The 23,320-nt window shown below is 41.9% G+C and overlaps 2 protein-coding genes across 5 annotated transcripts; both read right to left on the bottom strand.

Moving 5' to 3' along the window:
* Positions 1 to 136: 136 nt before the first annotated feature.
* LOC112576714 (latent-transforming growth factor beta-binding protein 4-like) lies at positions 137 to 12,774 on the bottom strand. Of its 4 annotated transcripts, none has more exons than XM_025259380.1 (21): positions 12,157 to 12,774; positions 11,850 to 11,973; positions 11,586 to 11,735; positions 11,243 to 11,362; positions 10,653 to 10,772; positions 10,336 to 10,455; positions 9,802 to 9,921; positions 9,417 to 9,536; positions 9,116 to 9,238; positions 8,241 to 8,363; positions 7,849 to 7,971; positions 7,376 to 7,507; positions 6,482 to 6,613; positions 5,817 to 5,909; positions 5,395 to 5,490; positions 4,439 to 4,534; positions 3,886 to 3,999; positions 2,826 to 2,924; positions 2,408 to 2,513; positions 1,874 to 1,990; positions 143 to 1,649 (listed from the first exon to the last, which is right to left on the bottom strand). In XM_025259380.1, the coding sequence occupies exons 3-21, from the start codon at positions 11,692 to 11,694 to the stop codon at positions 1,574 to 1,576; spliced, it is 2,139 nt and encodes a 712-aa protein (XP_025115165.1). In that variant the 5' UTR covers positions 11,695 to 11,735; positions 11,850 to 11,973; positions 12,157 to 12,774; the 3' UTR covers positions 143 to 1,573. The 4 variants fall into 4 exon arrangements, with proteins under 4 accessions (XP_025115167.1, XP_025115165.1, XP_025115166.1 ...); XM_025259379.1 differs by having other exon boundaries at positions 144 to 1,649; positions 11,854 to 11,973; positions 12,157 to 12,773; XM_025259382.1 differs by lacking the exon at positions 9,116 to 9,238 and having other exon boundaries at positions 137 to 1,649; positions 11,854 to 11,973.
* A 480-nt stretch (positions 12,775 to 13,254) lies between these two features.
* On the bottom strand, positions 13,255 to 23,298 carry LOC112576715 (protein SSXT-like). The gene is made up of 8 exons (XM_025259384.1): positions 23,115 to 23,298; positions 22,235 to 22,311; positions 21,367 to 21,448; positions 21,037 to 21,121; positions 20,693 to 20,827; positions 19,523 to 20,326; positions 18,880 to 19,136; positions 13,255 to 17,668 (listed from the first exon to the last, which is right to left on the bottom strand). The coding sequence occupies exons 1-8, from the start codon at positions 23,184 to 23,186 to the stop codon at positions 17,462 to 17,464; spliced, it is 1,719 nt and encodes a 572-aa protein (XP_025115169.1). The 5' UTR covers positions 23,187 to 23,298; the 3' UTR covers positions 13,255 to 17,461.
* Between the last annotated feature and the right edge of the window lie 22 nt (positions 23,299 to 23,320).

Here is a 23,320-nt window from a genome sequence, read left to right as displayed (position 1 = left end):
ATACTCACAGAGAAAAAAAGTGTCCGTTAATTTTGTCGTCTCTCGAGATGAGACACAGTTTGGAATTTTTCGTCGATGTAAGCCTTATTTTTTTTAAGCTTCAGCTAGAGTCTTATTTTCTTAATTAAGCTATCAGTTATATTATCTACCATCAGCTGGAAACATTATTTTCACCATCAGCTGCATACCTTGTTTTCTGCCAACTATAAGCTGTATGTTCTGTAATACTTATTTTTAACTATCATCCGTTATAAGCCTTATTTACAATCTATTATGAGCCTTATTACCATCTATTATGAGCCTTATTACCATCTATTATAAGCCTTATTACCATCTATTATAAGCCTTATTACCATCTATTATAAGCCTTATCTTGCAAACCTTCAGCTGTGTGTCTTCAGTGTAAGCAGCTCGAAGCTTTTCCTTGCCATCCTGTGAATCGCTGTGACCATCATGACAACATCCGTTAACCTCCGAACTGTTTACGAATGTTTGATACATTGTGGCAGCAGGCTTCGACCCGTGACACTCGCTAGACAGGGTAGGTGGCAGTGCGAGGTACCCATGCAGCCGTCCCAAGACTAGCGCCACGTGGAGGTAAGGGGGAAGGGGGAGCAATGGCGCGATTCCAATCCTTGGCTGGTCCTCCTGGGACCGCCAGCACCCATCAGCCTCAAAGACCTGCCCTTCTCCCCCGACTTGCGAGCTCCCCGAGGATGAAGTGACCTTCCTGCGATCACAGGCTGAGTGCCCAAGATAATAGTTCAAAAGAAGCGAGCTTGTGTGTGGTTGATGTCGTGTGTGTCTGAGAGTGCGCCTGCTTGCCTGCTGAGGGTGTCATTGTGTCAGCGCGTCCGTGCACGCATTTATGAGACATGCTTCTCGATCATACAGTTAATAACAAGCATCTGTAGCTTTTATTTACTAGTTACTTGCAGATTATTTTTTATTATAATTCGTTTGAAAAAAAATGTTCAGCGATTCAATGGTTATGTTCTCTCTGACCTATGTGTGGTCTGTGAGTGTGCGCGCGTGTCACTTGTGGTAAATACTGTTTGTGCTCTTTCATAAATTTAAAATAGACTAAAGCTTTACAAGTGTTATTACCTGAACTCATTATTTATCCAATCTATTGTTAGGACAATAACTTTGAGTACACATAATAGTGAAACCGCGTCACATGACCACGACGATGATGCCTGACATTTGTAACGACCTGAGCAGAACATTCCTGCTGTCTTTGGAAGCAAAAGGGATCATTGCTGTGTATTTCCCTGCAGAAATTGTTTTACAATATAAACGTGCACATGTCTATGTGCTGTGTGACAGTAGTATTGTTCGTGTCTGTCATCGCAAATACGCAAGCTACAAGCAGTAAAACGCTGGTTTGGTGAAAAACTTCATCGCTCATCACTTTCATTTTGCACGCAACTACCGCACACGTAAACAATACGTTGGAAATCAGAATGTTACATGAGAAAAAAAAAACATAAACGTGATGACACTGTTAGTAAGAGTGATTAAATGAAGAAAAGTCACATGACTATAGCCCGGTTAGTCGAAGGAAGTGACGTCAATCGTCAAATGGTGGACACTTCCGCCTGTAGCCGACTCTGAAGGCCGTGGTGTATACGAAACGTTGGACGATCCTGTCATAAAATAAAACACTGTCAGGACATGACTTAGTTAACAACTGGACGGTAGAACCTTCTTTCTAAACATAACCTATTGGTTTAATTGAAATATAAATTATACAAGATTTTCGCGACAGTACTATGCCACGGGCCCCTGCTTTTGCGGAAATTATTGATGCTGCTGAGATATCCTATTAATGTAATTAAGCTATGTCCATATATGGAATGTAATGAATTACCTGTACGCAGTGCATGTTTGCCAGCCAAACCGACCACAGGGAATGTTGTAGGCCTCCGTCACCGGCCTCCGCACGCCTTGTCTTAGTGACTGTGTATAGGTCACTAAGCGACAGTGGCTGCAGACAGCAAGCAAAGCCAGCCTAGTGTCATTTATAGGACCTCCTGCTAGCTTCTTTCCTTCAAAATTCTTAATTACATTAGCCAAGCAATCAGAGTCTTTTACAAAGTATAGAAAGACAGACGTGTTCAATGTCAATCATAACCACATTCTCTTGGTTAAGTGGTGAAATACACAGATTAGAGAGAGTAGCGAAGGTACTTATATCTTCTTGGAAATCACTAAAAGAAGAATTTGTTTTCTTGTGCTCAATGGCAGGAAGAGTTGTATCATTTCCATTATCACCATTCAAATCACGACCAAACCTTTCAGGTGGGGAATGGAAACGTAGGTCGAACAGACTTTCCGAAAAAGAGATTTGTCATAGGAACTTCTGGAACTCGCTTGTCCATACTACACAAGAATACCCACAAACCTTTGCTGGCAACGATGGCCGCTAGTGCCCTCCGGACACTGGCACGTGTTACCATGGAGACAGGTACCACCGTTTGAACATCGTGGGCGACATTCGGGTTCAACAGCTAAAAAGAAAAATTACAGAAGATTTTTACGCTGGTATAAATTTGGGTGAACACGGGCTTTTTCCAGTTTTGACATATTCTCTATATCTCTTCCCCATACCCACCCATCTCTCGTGTTTTGTTATTGAAGGCGTCTACTCTTACCACTCTTCTGCTAGCTAATTAAGCTCACTGCCAGGCAAGGTAAACCTTTATCTCAGTGTCTGATGATGATATGATGATTGATGATTAATGATGATTAATGATCGATGATGGATGATGATGGATGATTGATGCGGGGGGATGATGATGATGATGATGATGATGACACACCTTGCTCGCAGGACTGGCCCAGAAATCCTGCTGGACAACGACAGCGACCGAGGACACACTGACCGCCGTTGACACATGGCGGCTGACAGCTCCTCCCGTCTGTGACAGAGGGCACTCGATGTTTAGAGACAAACAAAAATAAAGAATCGTGACTACCAACAGTCAGGTGCACAAACACGCTACCAAAGAATGTGTAACCCATTGTCCTAACTAGGAAGCACACCGAGTAGAAAGTGGTTCGTGATGAGAAAAGGATCAGACAGCACTCACAAGCGAAGAGCTCTCACTTTTCAACTTAAGCCATGTCTTCGGAATTCCTTGCACATTGTCTCCACGAGAAGGCTAAACACACTTTGTCAGCAGCCAGGATAGATAATCGCAAGAAGGAAGGGAGGAGAAATAATGAAGTACGCGTTAAAGAAATATTGAGTCACAATCCAAAACAAAATTCAAACACAAAGACGGAGAGAGCCAAGATCTGAAACAACAGAACATGAGGCGGCGATATGCTGGAGAAATATCCACAAATATCCACCTGCTGACAGGAAGGATGAAGGTAGAAAGCAGATCCAGCGATCGGAACACAGGCAGAGATCAGGACAACAGAATGAAAACACAGAAGTGTAATCCCCAGCTAGCAGCCACAGGAATATCACTCTAATCACTTACTAATACTAAGAATCAGACCCTGGATCACCTTTGTGTTTAATCGACTTTTATTTCAGAACGAGCCTGAAGCACCTGCGAACTTTTCAAAAGGTTGTCAGACTTTCGCTAAAAGCTACCCTGTAGTGCGATCAACAAAACAGCAAGAACAGATGCAACAGCAACAGCAGCAGCAACAACACAACAACAGCAACACACAATCAGGAAAAACAGATCTGATGTGGAATCGATGTGAGATGGTTCCAGAAGAAAGTCTTCCTGTATAAAACGCTGCTGGCCACGAGAACATTTAAAGCTCGGCATAAAACTGAAAGCCAACCACCACCACCACTACCAACCACCACCCGGCGACCACTGCCTTTCGTATCGATCTCCCCCATTGCCACCCATATACCTGCCGTCACGGCCGAGCGGAGACCACAGTGAGGCCCAATGTAGGTCGGTCGACATGCGCAGACGTTGGGTCGCACGCAGCGCCCTCCATGTTCACAGGGCGGGGTACAGGTAGCTGTTGATGTTAGAAGACACAACATAAACGTACGCATGCTTGTAAGGTGTGGGTGAGTGGACGACGAACTTGTATTGCTGGACTGCTGGGACAATTTTTTTCCCAGTTAACTACTGAAACGAGGCTGGTGTGTACAAAGCTTCCGGTTTAGTCACATTTATTGTTTAGGTTCGCCGAGACTAACAGCGAAGAACAAACCCCGAGTCAGCAAATGATGATTGAAATTAAAGACAAGAAAATTCAAAATAAAATGTTACAGCAGTTTAAGTGTCGAGAGGCAAATGGACTTTAGGAGAAAGAAGCGGTGCGTGGGCAAAACGGAGGTCTAAGAAAGGCGCAATGGCAGGAAGGAGGTAGACAGAAAGCTGGCAAGACGAGACAAGAACGGAGTGGTCTGGCAAGAAGGGTGTAGGTCATTGATAGACTGGCAAGACGTTACCTGCTTCACACCTGGCGCCGTCATAGCCATCCGCGCACTGGCACGTGTTGGGCGCGATGCACCGGCCTCCGTTACGGCATCCTGGAGCGCAGTTGGCTGCAACACGGTGACCACAACTCCTTACAGACAACAACAACAACAACAGCAACAGCCACTAGGGGCCAGGTGCACAAAGCTCGCTGGCCATAGGCTGGGAGGCGAACCCATAGCTAAAATATTTATTTTTAGCGGAGTTTTAGCTGACTGCTTCCCGTTAGCCATCAACTTGTCGCCTAGTGATGACGTGTGCACCTGGCCCCAAGGTGGAACGAAGCTATGGATGGGCGGTTGTTTTAAGATAAGCTTGGCCTGTTACGATCACACACGATGCCGAACACTCCTAAATATAAAAGTGCAACTGGAGTCAGCGAAACTAGTTCCCCTGTGTGTTTGCAGCCATAGCAACGGAGGGCAAGCATGGCAGGAAAAGAAAAAAAGAAAAATCTTTAAATGGCGGAGCTAAGGAAGGTTCATTCCGTGCACGGAGAATTTAATTTCGCCAGCTCTTCCTGCGGTTCCTACTGTTTCCTGAGTTACGAGCGGTCGACAAAGTTCGACTTCGTGTTTCCCAAATCTTAGTAACACTTCCGCTCCACCCAACGTCGTTTCGAGATACAGACCGATAAGCATCACTAGACTGAGATATATAATATATATTACACACACACACACAGGCACGCACGCACTAGTCCATCCTGTTGTCTTTCTTTTCCTCCGTGTTCTTGTATTGCTAACCCAGTGTCTGTTTGTTGTGCTTCTTTGATGGTGACGACTACATCACTCGGTCTGTCCCCACTGCCCCTGATCTCTTGTGAAGCGCATCGAGCTCGCCTCCGAGAGGGGGAAATGCGCTTTACAAATCCTTTATTATTATTATTATTATTATTATTATTATTATTATTATATGTGATTATTACCTTCCCTGCAGCCTAGGCCGCTCCAGCCTTCTGCACAGCTGCACACATTGTGACGAATACACGCGCCCCCGTGGACACAAGGCGGGGTGCACAACGCTAGGAGACCAATAACATTGCTTTTTGTATACACAGGGCCGAATAAATGATCAAACATTTGCTAAATTTCGATTTGACTTTATCTAAATAGAAGGTGACTTATACACTAGCAGCATCACTTTATCGTCTTTTTCTCTAGTCCACGTGCATATCCTCTCCTGCTTTGTTCAGCATTTTTATTCATGAATTACTTTTGTCAGGTATACAGTTAAGATCCTTGCAAAAGCCATTTAAAAATTTACGACTCTTTTTGCATGCATGTATATTGAGATCAAAATCTCAGACAAAGACCTTTAACGTAAAAAGACCTTTAGAAAAATTCTTACGAGAACAGTCAGAACCCGGGTACCCAGGTGGGCAGACACACAGTCCAGGTGCAGCACACCGCCCGTTGTTACGACACGGAGGGTCGCAGGTAGCTGCAACAAGCAGACGATGCGGTGATGACCGTTAAAATGTTAGTTTCCTGCTCTCGTCTCACGTAGAACAAAGGGAAGCAAGGCTGAACAGAGTGTATTGAGACCTGCCCTGTGTCCACTTTCTAACGCTCGCCAGGAGCAAGTCCAGACCTGGGTCATTCAGGATACAATGCCAAGTGAAGAAGAAACCAGTTCAGCTTCTTTTAATTATTTATCCTATCTTTTGACACTTCTACTGAGTGTGTGCAGGCGTGTAGCACGTTACCTGCATTGCAACGGTCGCTGTGAACAAACTGTGAACAAACTGCGCTGGAGTAGCTAATAAAGGGAGGGAAGTCATGCCAGCGTTTAGAAGGTGACGCAGGCAAATTGTGTTTAGGTTATCTTCCTTGGGCTGCGATTTCCCACCTTTTGGGCTAGGGTTTCCCCAGCATCTTAAAACTATTGTTATATCGCTATATTCGGTTTCGCTTGGTTTCACTTACTGTTGTTATGCTTTTAGACATTAATGATTTTCAAAATTTGTTTTTAAGTAAGCAAGAAAACTAAGTGGAGAAAAGCATCCCACTGACCTTCGCAAGTAACAAGCCCATCGCCGTCACGCCTTAAGGAGTAACCTTCCTCGCATGCGCAGTGGTAGCTTCCGGGACTGTTGAGACAACGCTGGTGGCACCCACCGTTGGCATGTGCACACTCGTCCACATCTGTCATCAGACAGGTGAGATTGAGGGAGGTGACTTCTGCTCTAAAATGAAGCCTCTCCGACAGTTGTCTTGCACATGAAGTGGTCACGAACACGGACGTCATGATTGTACATGGGTACGCACACACTGTGAATGCCTCAGTTAGTGGGAGAACTGGGATCATATTTTAATTAGGTTTTTGGGTACAAACATGATGTCATGATTTTGACCTTTCTTTTTCGTGCATGATAATGTTCGTGGGTGTGTTGAGAACGAAAGGAGTATATCTGCCAAGATCCGGGTACCTTGGTCTGAGCTTTACCCACTCATTTGAAAAAAATGCTACCAGCTAGACATTGACTTATTCAGGATGTTAGATTGCGCAACTTGATTGTTAATGGTCATCTGCGAAGTTAAACCATCTGTTAGCATTCCGCATTACAAACTACGTAGATAACTGTGGTAGTACCCGTGAGCTTCCTTTCTGAGGAAAAGGTAGTTTATTATTTGTAGCAATAGTAGTAATAGCAGCAGTCACATCACTATTTCCTGATACACGTTTGTAATTCATAACAGCATTGAGTTTGGTTGACTGTCTGGCAACTTGGGTGGCTGATGAAGACTGGAAACCTGTCTGCATAAGCAGAAGCGACAAAGAGCTTGGTTCTTTTCAAAGGAACTACTGGGAGAGGGGAACAACAAATCCCTCCAGCGCAAACTTGTCCACACTTTCGTTGATGGTTGTTTATAAAAGAAGGTAAATAAAATCAGAGGCGTGTGTACCTTCGCAAGTCGCGTGGTCTGACTGTATCTGGTAGCCGGCATGACAGTCACACCTGTAGCCTCCCTCAGGTAACGTGACGCACACCTGTTGACAGCCGCCGTTCTGCTGCTCACATCTGGAAACCCCAGCACCTTACAAAAACAGAAAATGGATAAGACAAACAAACAAAACTGCCATTATTCTCCCACGCCATGGAGAAAATAACCGTGTGTCTGAAAGTGAGAGGATGGAGCCTGATAACAAGGCCAAAGGTTTTCGAATCTGGTCTTTGGGCATAATTATGTTTGGAGTATATCATGTCTTATAAAGCTAGCTGAGCCAAAAGTCTCAGACTGACGGCTTACCTGCTCAGACAGTTGCACACGCACGCACGCACACACACGCACACACGTGCGCAAACATACACGCAGCCACAGTAACACGCACGTATACACACATGCGCGCGCGCGAACACAGTTTCCACATTTTTCACCTTGGCATGTTCGGTTGTCAGGCGACAGAGATAGATGCGGCGGACAGGAGCAGACAAACCCACCTACAGTGTTGGTACAAGTGTGCTCACAGCCACCCTGGTTCTGCAAGCACTCGTCTATATCTGTGTGGAAGAAAGAGAAAGAGAAATGTGATAAAATGAGAGAAACAAAAAAGATATATCTGACAACAAAATGAGAGAAATATAGGCAGCAACAATGTTCTTTGAGAATGCAAATACAAACCTTCAAATGTATGATAGGCATAGTCGACGGGCAGAAAAATTGAGAAAGCCTGGCAGACACAGAGACAAATAAACAAACAAATAAAACAGAAGGACGGACAGAGCTGCGAGCTTGTGTTGGTAAGCTGATACATTATCACCATTATTACCTAAGCAAGAAACGCCGTCGATACTCAGTCGGTACCCCTGATGACAACTGCAGTAGTAGGTCCCCAGAAGGTTGTTGCATCTCTGCTGGCACCCACCGTAGCCAAGGAGACACTCATCGACATCTGTACATAAATTTCAGTAACTGTCGATTCACATTTCATTCTTGATGCTTATGCTTGTATTATTATTGTAAAATTATTGTATTCCGGTCTTGCAGATGTCAGAGCCACTTATGATCGAAGCTTCGTGCCTGGGCTCTTCGGGGGTGGTTTTGGACAGACTTTCTTAGATTTTGTGACCTGATAATAGTGTATCTGGAGACTTGTAGTTTGCTTGTTAAATTTCTTTGTAATTATAATTGTTTGTGCAACTGTCTTGTCAGTTGTGTTTTTGCGCACGCAGCGACTGTCAGTCGGTTTTGGAACGGACGGTGTCTGATTCAGAACCCCTTTCCCCTAAGGGCGAGTGAGGCCCATTCCACAGACGCCCCATCCCCGTTCCATCACAATGCTTATGCTTGTATTATTATTGTAAAATTATTGTATCCGGTCTTGCAGATGTCACAGCCACTTCTGATCGAAGCTTCGTGCCTGGATTCTTCTCTTTAAGACAGCTATTTACAGGTTCTTTTATCTCAAGTCTTCCCAGTCATATTTAGAGGACAGGCTATATCTACATAAGCAAAATTTTTTTTAAAAAAAAAAGAAAACTTTTTAAGTGCTCCGGGGAATGTTCCGGTGAATCCAAATACATGTAGCACAATTTTTACAACGGAAACAAAATAAAGCCAAAAATAATTTGGGAGATAACGGGCTAATTCGACTTTTAATAGATCAGATTCCTTTTCATCTGCATTTATTGCTAGCTGTACTACCAATGCAGGTGATGTTGTCGGATGAAAGACGAAAGCCTGGCAAGCACTCGCACCGGAAGTGACCTGGCAGGTTCACGCACTGCTGGCTGCATGAGGCTCGGTCTCCTTCACACTCGTTGAGGTCTAAAGGTGTAAGGAACGTTAACAATTTTACTGAAATCTCAGAAACAATCTGCTTTAATGAAATAATAAAAAAAATTGTATGTGTGTGTGTGAGAGAGAGAGCATATGTGAATATATATTTTTGTCTGTATGGTCTTGTACACAATATTACTACCCACTCTGCCTACACCTTACTCACCCACGCATGAGCCGCTGGGGTCCAGGGTATAGCCAGTCTCACAGGTACATGTGTAACTGCCCACCGTGTTGTTGCAGTAGCTGTGCTCCCCACACACCGCCATCATACACTCGTCCTCATCTGCAACATAAAATCAGTGGTGATGACGACGACGACGACGACGACGACGATGATGTCCGATCGATCGTTTTACTGTTCTTAAAAATCTTTGTGCGTGCGACTTGATTCTTGTTATTAATAATGTTCAAACATGTCATTCATAATTCATTGTCAAATTAATTAGTGTTAATTTATATTTGCTTCTTAAAACGCCCCTACACACTTTTCAGTTTACAATAAATCTCATTCCACAAAGCACTGTGAAGGAAGTTGGTTTAACTGTTACCTTGACACCCATTAATACCGTGTGCATAACCGGCTGGACAGTCACACCTGTAGGAGCCCTCGAGGTTAGTGCACTGCCCTGGGCCTGGACACACTTCCGGGTCACCGCATTCGTCAACATCTTAGCATAGAGGTCACAGGTCACATCCGATGCAGAGTTTTGGGAAAAAAAAATTGGGTTTTCTTCTAAGATATTATAAAAGACACATTCTAAAGACATTACCCTATAGCATTTCAGACACAGTTCATCGAAAGAGGTAGTAAAGAATGAGACGGACTTACCTGCAACAATGATTTCATCTCAAACCTATTATTACCTGCACCATATTTCACATACACCTTATCAGGTAATAATATAGTGACCGATAGACTTTACATACCCTATGCCTTGGGGTGAGGATGGGGCTAAGAAGGGCCTGCACACACCAGATTACCTTCTTCACATGTGTACATCTCTTATATTTTATTTACAGACTTTTGCGTGTACTCAAGATTACCACGCCCTCTACCCGTAAACTATATACCCTGTACATACCCACGCATGAGCCGTTGGGGGCCGGGGTATAGCCGGTCTCGCAACTGCATGTGTAGCTGCCCAGGGTGTTGTTGCAGTAGCTGTGTTCTCCACACACCTCCATCAGACACTCGTCTTCATCTGCAATGTCAACGCGGTGACGATGTTGATAGCGATGATGGCATGTTCAAATAATCTTCAAACTTCTACATGTAATTCGTATGTATAGATCACTATCAAATGAAATATTAAAAACTACAATGCCACATTTTTAACCCAGCGGTATTGCCACTTATTTTCATAAAGCTCTGAGAATGAGGCATCATCTCCTCTGTTACCTTGACACTGGTTGATGACGTAGGCATATCCGGGTGGACAGTCACACCTGTACGAGCCCTCCAGGTTAGTGCACTGCGCTGGGCCAGGGCACACTTCTGGGTCCGCGCATTCGTCAAAATCTTCTCAAAGAGGTCAGAGGTCACAACCCACATTAAAACAACAAAAAACAGATACAATCCGTAAAGTAACCCCCTATTTTTGCTTTACTTGGTGTTGGGTACAGCTGACTTTGAGCATGGTTAAGAAGGGTCACAAAAGTAGAAAATCTTTATCTAAGTCCCTTAAGTTTTTTTATTTTTTATTAGTTCCTCGCGTGAGCTTGCTAGGGGAATGTCACCCCTCCAAACCCTACCAACACTAATCAAGTGAAAATAGCCCCGCTGCCTTGTGGGAAATCTTGGGAAAAATAAAGGCTAAGGGAGCTAGTCCCTACAGAAAATCATAATGCTAACAATCTTATTTCAATCATACGTTGCCCACATCCCGTTTCCAATAGTTCTTCCTTATCCATATAGGCAGAGAGAGAGAGATAGGGCTTTGGCAGTAAGTGAAAGTTCGTTAGTAAGCTTCGTCAGAGACAAGGACCTACCGACACAAATGCCACCACGGCCAGGTAGAAATCCAGGGTGGCAGGTGCACGCAAAGCTACCCAGGGTGTTTGTGCACGTACCGTGTTCTCCACAAAAGCTCAGGTCACATTCATCCACGTCTGCAAAAATCACAAAGTCAGGCACGTGGTCATTGCTGGACACTGAGATCAGCAACTGTCTCGGCAACAGCAGTTCGTACAGACCAACAAAAGGAAAGCAATGGTTGGCAATGTAAGAGGACCTAACCATTATTACAATTATTATTTTTACTTTTATTTGTTTTTAAATGTCTCTGAAGTTCATCGCTCAATGATTGTAAGATTTCCCCCCTTATCGACGCACCTCTGCACGTCTGGCCGTCGGGGAGCAAAGCATACCCAGGGTGGCAGTCGCAGATCGTGGTGTCCAGACCAATCAGGTAACACACCTGGTCGCAAGGGTTACTCTCCATGACGCATTCACTGAAAATCTCGTCGTTCGAGTCCACAGTCCCTACGGGTAAACAACAACAACAACAAACAGGTTTCCATTACGAGCACACATTTGACGTTATTAAACGTCACGTAACGTTTACCAGTCTCACGTGACCAAGTCTTCCTCACCTACCTACCAGGAGGTCCTCCTCTGCCCTCCTCCTCTGCGTTGCCAGTCCAAAAGACGAAGCTTCGGGGACCAAACGAGGGAAAATCGTCTTCGGAATTCAGTTCGTAGAAAAGAGGTTCGTCGTGGTCTGCAAACAGCAGCGTGGACATCATAATTTTTCAACATCGCGAGTACTGGGTTGTTTGTAACTTGTTTACTTTTTCATATTTATCTGTGTATCAGCTGCTATTGTTCAATTTTGCCTGCAAGAAACCTATAGTTGAATCTTGAATCTTGTTACAGAATGTCTGGGCGCAGGCGACCGACTCACCTGCGTATTGTCCACGGCTGTGGACGTGTTGATGTCGTCGTTGACCGTGTATCCATCCTGCGCCTTGGCAAACACCACCAACACTAGCACAACAAACTTCCTGGCTGACATGTTGCTCAGCACGGTAGACTAGCCACAAGAACTCTTGTAAAATAGTCTTTGCTTTCCCCCTTTTTTTTTTTTTTCGTCAGTTTTTCTTATTTCCAAGACAAACCCATGCCGCGCTTTGTGTATCGTGTTGCCCGAGATGTCGGCACTCTTACAGACATCCGCCACTTCTGCTGGTGCTCCTGTCGCTTTTACTGTGAACTTACCTCCGTCATCAGTCTTGTGAATCTTTGAGCAACGACATAAAAGATGGTGATACATTTTAAGGAATAGCTCCCGGAAATTTTGATATTCGCGAGGCACACGTGTAATTCGTGAAAATAACAGGGCTCCAAACGAAAACGGCGAGCATCTGAAGATAGAAATACACTCGTGCTCCACCTTCACGTGGCGAAGATCCACCAGACTTCTCGTACCGCTGAAGCGCAGTCCTATCTCTTCTCTTGCGACAAGCCAAGTGTCAGGTGACGCAAGAAAATGCATCCTTGGCGACTTGCTGCCCGCCCCATCTGCGATGACAGGTCACAGCCTCGCCTTCCGCAGACTTTAGGGTCAGGCACGTGGCTAGACGTTATGTGATAACTGGATGCTGAACGTGAAGCAGTCAGCTGACTTACTCGTAATTCACGATTATTTAACAGACTGCTAGGCGTTGACCATGTATTGTGCGCCTCAAGAGATTGCAATGGGGCGGGTACAAAGTCAGGAGGTAGACGACACTACATGTCTACAGACGTTGGGATCCAGAGACTAGACGATGTACATGCTTTTAATGTTATCACTTCTACAGCAGTTCTGCAGACATGAAACTTGCCTTTGTAAAGTAGTTATTACCATCTTTCCAATATCATAGCAGGTGCATGTCTGGTCTCAATGGGCACAATTAGTGTGCCTACAACAGCTTCCTCCCCTCCTGCTGTGTCTGAACCTGATACAGATGACTGACAGCCTCCTTCTGCACGCACACATACACATGTACACACAAACATACATAGTCAATTGTTCTTTATTAGTCTCTGCACAAAAGTTACTTCATTGAACACAACAGGAAAACACCACTAGGCATCAGAAAAAAATTTCTTGGCACTTCAAAACTGTCAACATGTTGCTTCGTTTAAGCAGAGTACACCATGAGCACAAAACCCGGGAAAAGAAGAAAGGCAGGCTGGTGGAGCAGTCATGGTTACACCTAGCAACCTTCTAAATTCTCTCCATTAGATGTTCTTTAACTTCCAATGAACTGCTCCCAAAAGTAGCCAGTCAAAAAGTCTACGCTGATTATTGATACAATAACCATGTCGCTTTTGTGTAACAGCACACTGAACACAACATACTCCAAGCTGACTCGACCGACAGTTTTCACTGCTTAGCCAAGGCACCATGTTTAAAGTTCGAGGCATTTCTTGAAACCAACGCAAAGAAATGCACCATTGAGCATGCACGATTTTGTAAATTACACCAGTCCAAATAATAGTTATAGCACCAGCAATAGGCCAGGGCCATCAGTCTCTTGTAAATGCATATGTGCAATATTCATCACCCAACATTTTTTTTAAAGAAAATGGGTCAAATCTTAACCATTGTGAATCAAGAGTATTTGAACAGACATGACTCTTTCGTCCTCAGCTGCCAACCCACATGCAGATCAGATCTTTGGGATGGTCGAAATAGTTTCTCACACCTTTCATTCCTTCTATATTTTTCACATGTGATTCCATGCTCTATGAAATAATTTTGGTAATGATGTCACTGAACGGGGATTAACAAAACGAAAATATCCTGCCTTGCCTCCATCTTCCAAAGGTGCAGCTCCTAGCCGTGTCAACTCATGGGTGTTTCAGCAAATAAGCAATACTCTACTACTTTCTCTAAATGAGTTACTGTATGAATGTGCACTACTTGGGGCTGAGTACACTGAGCATGCATTCACCAACCAACAGTCCCCATCCACCAGTGGAAAGAGAGAGGGATGAAGACAGGTCAATGCACTATCAACCATTCCACACTAAAGCTGGTGTACTCGCTATAGCTAAATTACCAGACTTATCTCAATAGAAAGCTACAGATTTCTATTGATAATGTAAGTACTGAGCATTGTTATAATAATTTGTTATAATAGCATGGTATAATATTCTGCCATCATGTTTATTTGTGATGGCAAAACAGACATGATAGCCACTGAGTACATTTCCACCAAAAGTGTTGTAGACAGCAGTTGTCCAACGTCCTGAAGACAGTAGCTGTCCAACATCTGATAATACACAATACACTTGCCACAACTGGACACATACAACTTAGAACTGCCATTCACTTACATCCCAGTACAAAATGGAAACCTGATAGATGTATCTGTATATATATACTATTCCAAGAGGTATTTCTTTTAAACATTTCCTTCAATTTTATCCAACATGTTGCCTGACTGGCAGTGTGAATTGTGATTCACCTTTCTTTTCCAAGTTGAACAGTCATTTTACAGTAAATAAATCCCCTCCCCCCTCCAAATTTAGCTCAAACTTGCCACAACATCCACAGGCAGAACAACAAAGTCTTGTTAAAACCACCACCATCAGTTCTCTAGGACACACAATATTTGACAAACAAAAAAAATACAGGTCTGAGAGGGAAAGATAAAAAAAACTGTTGGTTACTTTATCATTTACCAAAAGCAAAAAAAAAAAAAAAAAAAATAGCAAGACCTGTGGATTTGCTTTATTCTTTATCTAGCTAATGTCAGCATATCCACTGATTCAGTTTAAAATAAAGTCCTTAAAATGCTCAAATGCCAAAATTATCCAAGGTTAATGTGACTCAGGTCCGGCTTTATACTGACGAGCACAAGCTTTTGTATATTTTCTTGTAAACTGAATAAAAATTTTGTAAACAGCAGGGCATAAAACAGATTCTATTTTTTGCACATTAATCGCACCACCAAGCAATATATTTGTCATTACTGTTTGAATTGAATTCCCTCAACAGACAAGTCACACATAAAAAAGCACAATATTCCTCCATGTGCTTTATTTTTTAACTAGGATGTATATTTCTCAATCTAAAACAAAACTGTTGCATGTCTTTCTCTTTTGCTTACTTTTTTACATCCTTCATTAGTAGCTGCTGGTAACTAACATGACACTTTTTAAACTGTGAATCATTTGACATTACAATGAAAACACTAACATTTTTCATAACAGCTGATGAGGAAAAACACTACAGACATTTATATAGAGTACTATGTTTATTGCTACACTAGTTTAAAGATAAAGAATAACAAGAACAGAAAACTGGTCAATGGGCCATATTTTTGTAGAATATCAGGCTAGACCTTTTCTCTATATTCTTCACTGGCTTTCGATTCAGGTTTGTAAACAGCATACAAACTTGCAACTCTCTGTTACAGGTTCTCTGCAGGCTCTGCTACTTCTTTCTCTTCTAACCTTCTAACTCACTACACCCCAAGCTGTACTTCTGCAGGTACTTGCCTTCTTTATGTTCCCGGCATCGGGATAAAAAGCTCTAGTGAATGCATGTTTGTCCATTCATCATCTACTTGTTGTAACTGCCTTATGTCCTATGGCATCAGCAGAAGTCTTTCAAGCATGCACTTAGGACCTGTTCAAGAAACATCTCCAGTTCTTAGGCCAGAAGTTTCCATCTATTGTCATCTGTAGCTTTTGTTTTTTATTTGTTGTAAACATTCTACCATTCATATTACTTGGGTACTTGATTAGTGTTTGAGGGTGACCCTAATGTTGTGGTAGAGCACAAACACGAAGGGATATATCATGATAATAATATAAGGACACATCAATGCCTATTGTACAGCAACAATCTATTGCCTTGGAGCTACAAACTACATTCATATCCTACTTTTCAACTCAAAGAATTGTCTCTTACAAAATATACACAATATCTTTACTATTAAACATGAAGATAGGAAGGAAACAGTCTTTTACCCACATCAACATTCAGTACAAAAATACACCTTGAAAGCATGCATGAAGTATCAAAATTATTTACAAGTTAGTACTGTTAGTACAATTAGGGCATAATCTGAACTTGATGCAGTATTATGCCGTTATGGAGCATCACATAGGGTTAAAATAACAGATGAGAAGACACAGGGGCTAACAGGATTGGAGAACAAAGGGCAGGAAGACAGACATGTCCTTCAGAATATATCACTTTTACCACTTTCTTTACTTTATGGCTCATTTTTCCTTTAACTTTTCCATGTTCAATCAGTCTACATGAGAAAAAGAATGCTGGTACATGGGGAAGATATAACTTGGTAATAATCAAACACTACAGAAAATTTTACAGGAACTGAGAGTAGCCAAAGAATACAGCCCATCACAGTTGATAACTGCAGCCTGTGTCTTGAAATTTTGAATCAATGACATAAGTTACACCTATCTTGACTGTTTTACAGATTTCAGCAACTTGTTAACGTAAGTTATAGAGAGCAATCAACTGAATTTTTAAATCAACAGAAATCTGGGAATTTTAAATGCTTGATAACAAGTCAAGTAAAAATCAAAGACTATAGTCTACTGACCAGAGTATAAGTGGCTGGACCTTCCTATTTAGGACATGGCATAGGGAAGGCACAGTCCAACCTTTTCCTTCCCTTGTCTTAACTATTCCTCATGAAATAAGTACTTACTGATGTATGATTGGCAGAGAGGTACAGCCGCAGCAGAATCAGCCATAACTCAGTGACCTGCTCTAAACTCAAGCACAATAATTACCAGAATACAGAGCTCTTCCATCACACATTCAATTTTCAACATTTTCAAAAACTGAAAAAAAAGATCAAAAAATGTTTTGGAATAGCAACTCAAGACATGGACAAACCTGTGAATTTTTAGCATGCGGAACAAACACTTCACTTTCAACAGCTACCACAAAGTTAAACCAGCATTAACTGTGACAAAAATGTCTCATAGTTTAAATTGTCTAAACTTGCAATGGTGCTTGCAAAAATAGCACCCCTTTTCCAGAAAGTCCTCACAGAGGTAGGCAAGATAAGTCCACAGCACCTGGGACTTTTCCCAACCATGTAAAACCTGCTTCTAGCAGCTATCTGTTGACTTATCAGCACTGCCTGCACAATTTGTTCTCCCCAAGTAATTCTCCTTGTGTCCCCAAGGTCTAAATGCCTGTCATCTTGTAGATGTTCCATCTCTGCTCATTGTTAATATTGACCCTGGTTGTAGGCATATCCTTGACTTGCCTGATTAGCCATTGTACCTTGTTGGGGACCCATCTGACCCTGTGGGTTCATGCTGGTCATAGATTGGGTCCCACCTGGCGCCTGCATCTGCTGAGGCATCTGGGAACCCATAGGACCTTGGGGTCGAGGATAGGGACCAAAGCGCTGTTGTGGAGACTGGTGAGAAGCCTGGAAGAAACAGATTATGATGTTAAAAGTATAAAAAAACTGACTTTCACAACCTTTCCTCGTGCAAAAGGGGATTTTGAAAGAACAATGAAATGGCAGAACGAAGGTAAGAGAAGATCAAGGAAATATGACTACCTTGTATTCTTTTCAAACTGACACTGCATAAAAAAGTTTCTATCTACTATTGTGTTCCACTTCATTTAATTGTTGCAATGTTTCTGTGCTTTATGTCAAATGCAAACACTGGCCCCAAGGAACTAGGCCTGTGGGTGACAGAATTTCATTACCCACATCAACATAATCTTGCAGGAGAAAAATATGTACAATAATCACGTCAGTAGCTCACAGCTTATGACCCTGCACCATTGCTCTTCCACAAATACTTAACATGTAACTTAAAGTACAGCGATGAAGTTTTATTATGTGTACAAATTATGCAAATACATACAACAATCTGGCTCATCTAGAGTGGAAGTCCCAATATTATCTTTGCTATTCATACTTCCAATGTTACAGTGGCATTAATTATCATTAAAACCACCATTCACTCGCACATATATGTATACCACAACATAGCTCTGACAACTGTTACTGCCATTCTCGTACTTTAAATCTCTCCTGCATCCCTACATGAGTCCGCGCTTGAGGAAACCCTCAGGTGTTACTCTCTAACCATCTCATACCCATCGAAACATTCTGGAAGTTATTACACTTCCTCTATGCCAGTTTGTCACACTTGGCTTGCTGCAGCCACTTAGGACATCTTCCCAACATAGCACCTCCCTAAACTGGTGCATACACGGCCTTTTCTTACATAAGTGGTCTCTGGATTGTTGACAAGCCTAATTGTGGTGATATATGTCCCTCTTAAAGTTACCACACAGAAAAAGAATTATCCCCTCATCTCTACTGGCCAGAACCATTTCCATTAATATTTCTGTGAATATCTCCCTCTCCAGACATTCAAATCATACTGGATGCCACTATTAATAACAGCAGTTAGAAAATATTTATAAATTCCAATCATTTCTTAACTTAAAAATAAAATGACTAGCAAGCAATAACCTTTTCAAGCCATGTGTTATACATAAATCTCAAGCAAAAAGGCTCTTTATTGAAAGTGAAAAAAAAGGGTAGTAAAAGAGAAAGAAAATTAGGTTTGAATATATATAAAATGTTAAAATACTCCAAATATGCTCTTCATAATGTACCTGCTGCTGCTGTTGTTGCTGCTGCTGAGGGTTTCCTGGGTTAGTGTAAGAGGAGTACTGCCCCTGAGGGGACTGTGGAAAAGATGGCTGCTGCCCAGTGAAGGATTGTGGTTGAGAAGGATTGGATGGTGGCACTGCCTGTCCTGACTGACCACTGGATGGTGGGAAAGGCTGCTGATTTGCAGGGTACTGCTGCTGTGGATATTGACCACCCTGTTGCTGTTGAGACTGTTGCTGTTGTGGACTGAACTGGGAACCTGCATGTCACACATGAAAGAATCAAATGTCTATTTCTTTTTTAAGAAAAAAAGAAAATAGAGTCCTGCCTAGTTCTCTTTTTCTAACCTTGCATTTCCCCAACTGTGATAAAAGACATGCCTTTTCTCAGCTGCCCACCTATTGTACGGCAGTCTCACCTTTCCCACAATAAACCAAGAGAGATTGCTCCTTCAGCGCAAAAAAGAGTTCAGCAAAAACACTATGCGTGAATCAAAACTAGTGTAAATGCAGTTTATGATCCAGACTTCAAGGTGACACAAGAATTATGTATGCTCAGGTGTTAAAGGTTGACATATTACACATTTCAGAATATTTATCAGCAATTATTATTTTTTAAATCTAAATGTCCCATATCTTCCCTCACCCTGTGGGTGTGGCCTGCGGTAGGCATTTATGGGCATTCCACGCCCCATCATTGGGCCATTTTGTCCTGGACCACTCATCATCTGGCCCCCTGGACCCTGCGACATCATGCCACTCTGTCCCTGCCCCTGCGAAGACATCATAGGCTGCTGCTGGGATGACATCATCCCCTGCTGTTGTGGTGACATCATTGGTTGCTGCTGAGAAGTGGCCATGCCCTGCTGTTGAGACATCATGGACTGCTGTGATGACAACATGGGCTGCTGCTGCTGTTGCTGCTGCTGTTGCTGCTGTGGAGGGGTCATGCTTGGTTGCTGAGATGGCATCATGGTGGGTTGCTGGGATGGCATCATGGACTGTTGAGGGGACATCAGGGGCTGTTGCTGATTGGTGCCCATGCCTTGATGCTGGGAGATCATGCCTGGCTGCTGTGAAATCCCACCCTGTGACTGAGACGGCATCATTCCTTGTTGTGCTTGTGATGGCATCATGCCTTGTGCCTGGCTTGCCATAGGGCTCTGGCCAGACTGCTGGGAAGGAGACATAACCTGAGGTGGATGTCCTGGCTGCTGCGACTGAGACTGTCCCATCATTCCCTGCTGCTGCCCCATCATTCCCTGCTGCTGCCCTATCATTCCCTGCTGCTGTCCCATCATCCCCTGCTGCTGTCCCATCATCCCCTGTGGCTGTCCCATCAAGCCCTGCTGTGTGGACATCATTCCTTGTTGCTGCCCCATCATTCCTGGTTGCTGCCCTATCATAGATGGCTGTTGTGCTGTCATTGGATATTGCTGACCACCCATACCTGTCGTATTGGGAAGAAAAAAGCTTAAATTTAGCCTTAACCTTCACTGTATCTCTTCCACAAATTTTTTACAGAGTACATTCTAGTTCTTGTTGTGGTTGTTTTTGGAAAATTTTTTATTAACTTAAGAATGCGATTTTGTCATTTTGTTTAGTGTGTTATCAAGATTGTCAGGGTTAGGACATCATGTTTGGCATTTAATAGATATGCTGACGTCAAAAATATTTTAATTTCTGCATCCACTGGCTCTTCTGGTATCACTTGTGGAAAGAAAATCATGGTAGATATGTTCTTGCACTCTTGAAAATACTGAGAACGAGCCAAAAAAAAGTAACAGCTTAGTTTTCCAACTAAAATGACATATACCTTGCTGTATTGGGGACTGACCACTCTGCTGGCCCATCTGTGGTCGAGGGTAGCCTCCCCCTGGTGCTGCTCCTTGGGGTATGTTTCCTCCAGGTGCATATGTTCCCTGGCTTCCCCCACTTGCCATGGGACCACCTGCAAAAAATTTTTTTAAGCTGCTATTTTAAGTGGCAAAGAAGACATTGCCACAAAAACGCTGCAGTTGAAAAGTTAATTTATCAAAGAATATTTTTTATCTTAAAATATTACGATATAATTTCCAACTGAAATTTAGGAAAACAAATTTAAAATAGCTTGTCCAATAATCCCCAGTAATGCCCTCTTGCAGCAGAGATCTAATTTACCTGGAACTGGGGCACCCATGACTCCTTGTTGGCTTGGGGACCTCATCATCTGACCACCTGGCTGAGCCATTGCTTGACCAGGTGCCTGCAAAAGAGCCAGCTGAAGATGAAACATAATTCACACTTACGCATCCAAACATAGCTTTTGTCATCATCACAACATGAAAACTTTCAAATGTACAGTTAATGTTGAAAAAAACAAAAGCAACATGATTTCAGCACAGAAATATTCAAAAATCTATCAAGAACTAAAAGCAAACCAATTCAGCAATACGCTGCACTTAAGGGGTTAAGCCATTTAAACAGTGACTTGAAAAACAGCATCCTCACTGGCAGGAGGGCTTGTATATTGGTGTTGGCATCAGCAATGGTGGCAAGATATACAAGGTTTCTGTGCAAAATCTGCTGATATCTAAACAAAAGAAATAATGAAGATTTTTAATTATTTTTGCAGTTCAGAACTCCAATTTAAAAAATATTTTCCAGAATGCACTGGTGATATTTAATAATAATGCTAGCCAAAAAAGAAACAACAAATTATACAGTCAGAAACTATGTAAATTTTGTAAATTTTCATGCTAACAATATTACTTGGATAGCACCAACATCCAAGGCCAAAGGTGCTGACATTAGTTACACTAGCTGGGTTCAGCAGCCACATGGCACACTTAACTTCCCACAGCTGAGTGAGCTACTAAATGAATACCTGACACCCTTTAAGGATGGGAAAGAAAAAAGCAGTGAGGAAGAGGTGATGGACACTAACAAGAAATATGTCCAAATTGTAACAAGTCACTACCCATCAACTAAATGACTACAGTTAACTTAACCTTTCTCATATTACTTTGAAATATTTATAAATGTTGGCATGATATACTGATACCAATTTAATACTTCCCAAAAATATTTTTTGCAAATTTTTAAAGGTCTGTAAACACTTGGAACATGAATAAAAAAATCATATTTAAAAAAAAATAATTTATAAAGGTCAATCTTTTTTAGCTTTTTTTAAAATACAGGTGCATGCAAGGATGCTAAAATTCTCCTTATATCAATTACTGACTCTAATACCCATTTCTGAGTACATTTATTTTAAATTTATTTTTAAAAATCAGATGACACCACATTACAGCATTATAACAGCACAGCAAACATTGTTTCCAAACAAGAGGGAAGGGTTGAGTATAAAAAAGCTTACTGCATCCCCTCACTAGCTCGACCTTTACTTTGGTAGTCAGCAATTGTCTGAATAAGCTGATAGTTTTCATCCAGCAACTGCCAAAAGAAAGAATGAGAAATTTCACTAGTATGCATAACAATGATAATGAGTAACAGACATTTAGATTCCAGGTTAGAATTTAGAAAGCATTAAGCTCTTTTCTAGGTATTATTAGGCACAGGTTATATCGATGACTTTCTTTTAATATTTCTGTGCGCCTACTTGAAAGATGTGGACCATGTTTAGAATTAACTTCTACAGGAAAAACATAAACTATTATTTTGAAGGCTGAATCATAATTATTATTAACCCAGTTTTCTTTTCCTCTCTGGTATAACCAAAAAACTCCTGTTTACATGAAGCAGGAGACAAGTTTATATTATTTATTTTGTTGAAATTGCTGAAAATCTAATAGGTTACATGAAACAAATATTTTGCCTAGTCTTCCTCATATCTACATGGATTTGAAGTTTGAAGTCATCTCAACATCAAACAAAGAAAACATCACATCAGATGTTAATCATCAACAGTAATTAATCGCAGATATTTTGTAATATATTAATACGCGTTGATTTATTTGTGTACATTGTATAGTGCGCATCGAGTAACAGTCATGCTTTATTTATTTAGTTATTTTCCTGAAATTAATCCTGAAATTTTTTTTAACTTATAATTGCAAGTGCTGATTAGTGGCACTCCATAATGTGTGAAAATTACTGATATTTTTGGTAATTACGATAGTTAACACAGTCTACCAGCGGTAAATGATTCAAAAAAATGTATCGTTCGTCAATTTGGCTTTATACGTTTCAGTCATGATCTAAATATGAAAAACTTTTTTTTTCTTTTTCCTTTTTACCTTCTGAATCGTTGCAGGATTTGGTGGAGGGTTTTTTGACCTTCCCTGTTGTGACATAAATGCAACAGACATGATTAAAGATCTTGTTTACAATCGCAGTTTGAAAAGATCGCTGAATGCTTTGCTCTATCAATACAATCTGCTCTCGAACTCGAGGGAACAACGGCCCGCTTTCTCGTTTACAGAGCAGATGCGCAGAAAACGAA

The sequence above is a fragment of the Pomacea canaliculata genome, linkage group LG12, assembly GCF_003073045.1.
Source record: "Pomacea canaliculata isolate SZHN2017 linkage group LG12, ASM307304v1, whole genome shotgun sequence".
Lineage (NCBI taxonomy): Eukaryota > Metazoa > Mollusca > Gastropoda > Architaenioglossa > Ampullariidae > Pomacea > Pomacea canaliculata.
Note: the sequence above shows the minus strand (reverse complement) of the source record. Positions and strands in the feature narration are given on the sequence as shown.

Coding starts and splice junctions, on each gene's coding strand:
- LOC112576714 (XM_025259380.1), bottom strand. CDS start 11,694: ATGGAGAGTAACCCTTGCGACCAGGTGTGTTACCTGATTGGTCTGGAC. Junction 10,773..11,242: donor CCGTGGTGGCATTTGTGTCG/GTAGGTCCTTGT, acceptor CTCTTTGAGAAG/ATTTTGACGAATGCGCGGAC. Junction 7,508..7,848: donor TGACAACCGAACATGCCAAG/GTGAAAAATGTG, acceptor TGTTTTTGTAAG/GTGCTGGGGTTTCCAGATGT.
- LOC112576715 (XM_025259384.1), bottom strand. CDS start 23,186: ATGTCTGTTGCATTTATGTCACAACAGGGAAGGTCAAAAAACCCTCCA. Junction 19,137..19,522: donor CCGCAGGCCACACCCACAGG/GTGAGGGAAGAT, acceptor TGTGACATGCAG/GTTCCCAGTTCAGTCCACAA. Junction 17,669..18,879: donor AGCAACAACAGCAGCAGCAG/GTACATTATGAA, acceptor TGTTTCTTCCAG/GCTTCTCACCAGTCTCCACA.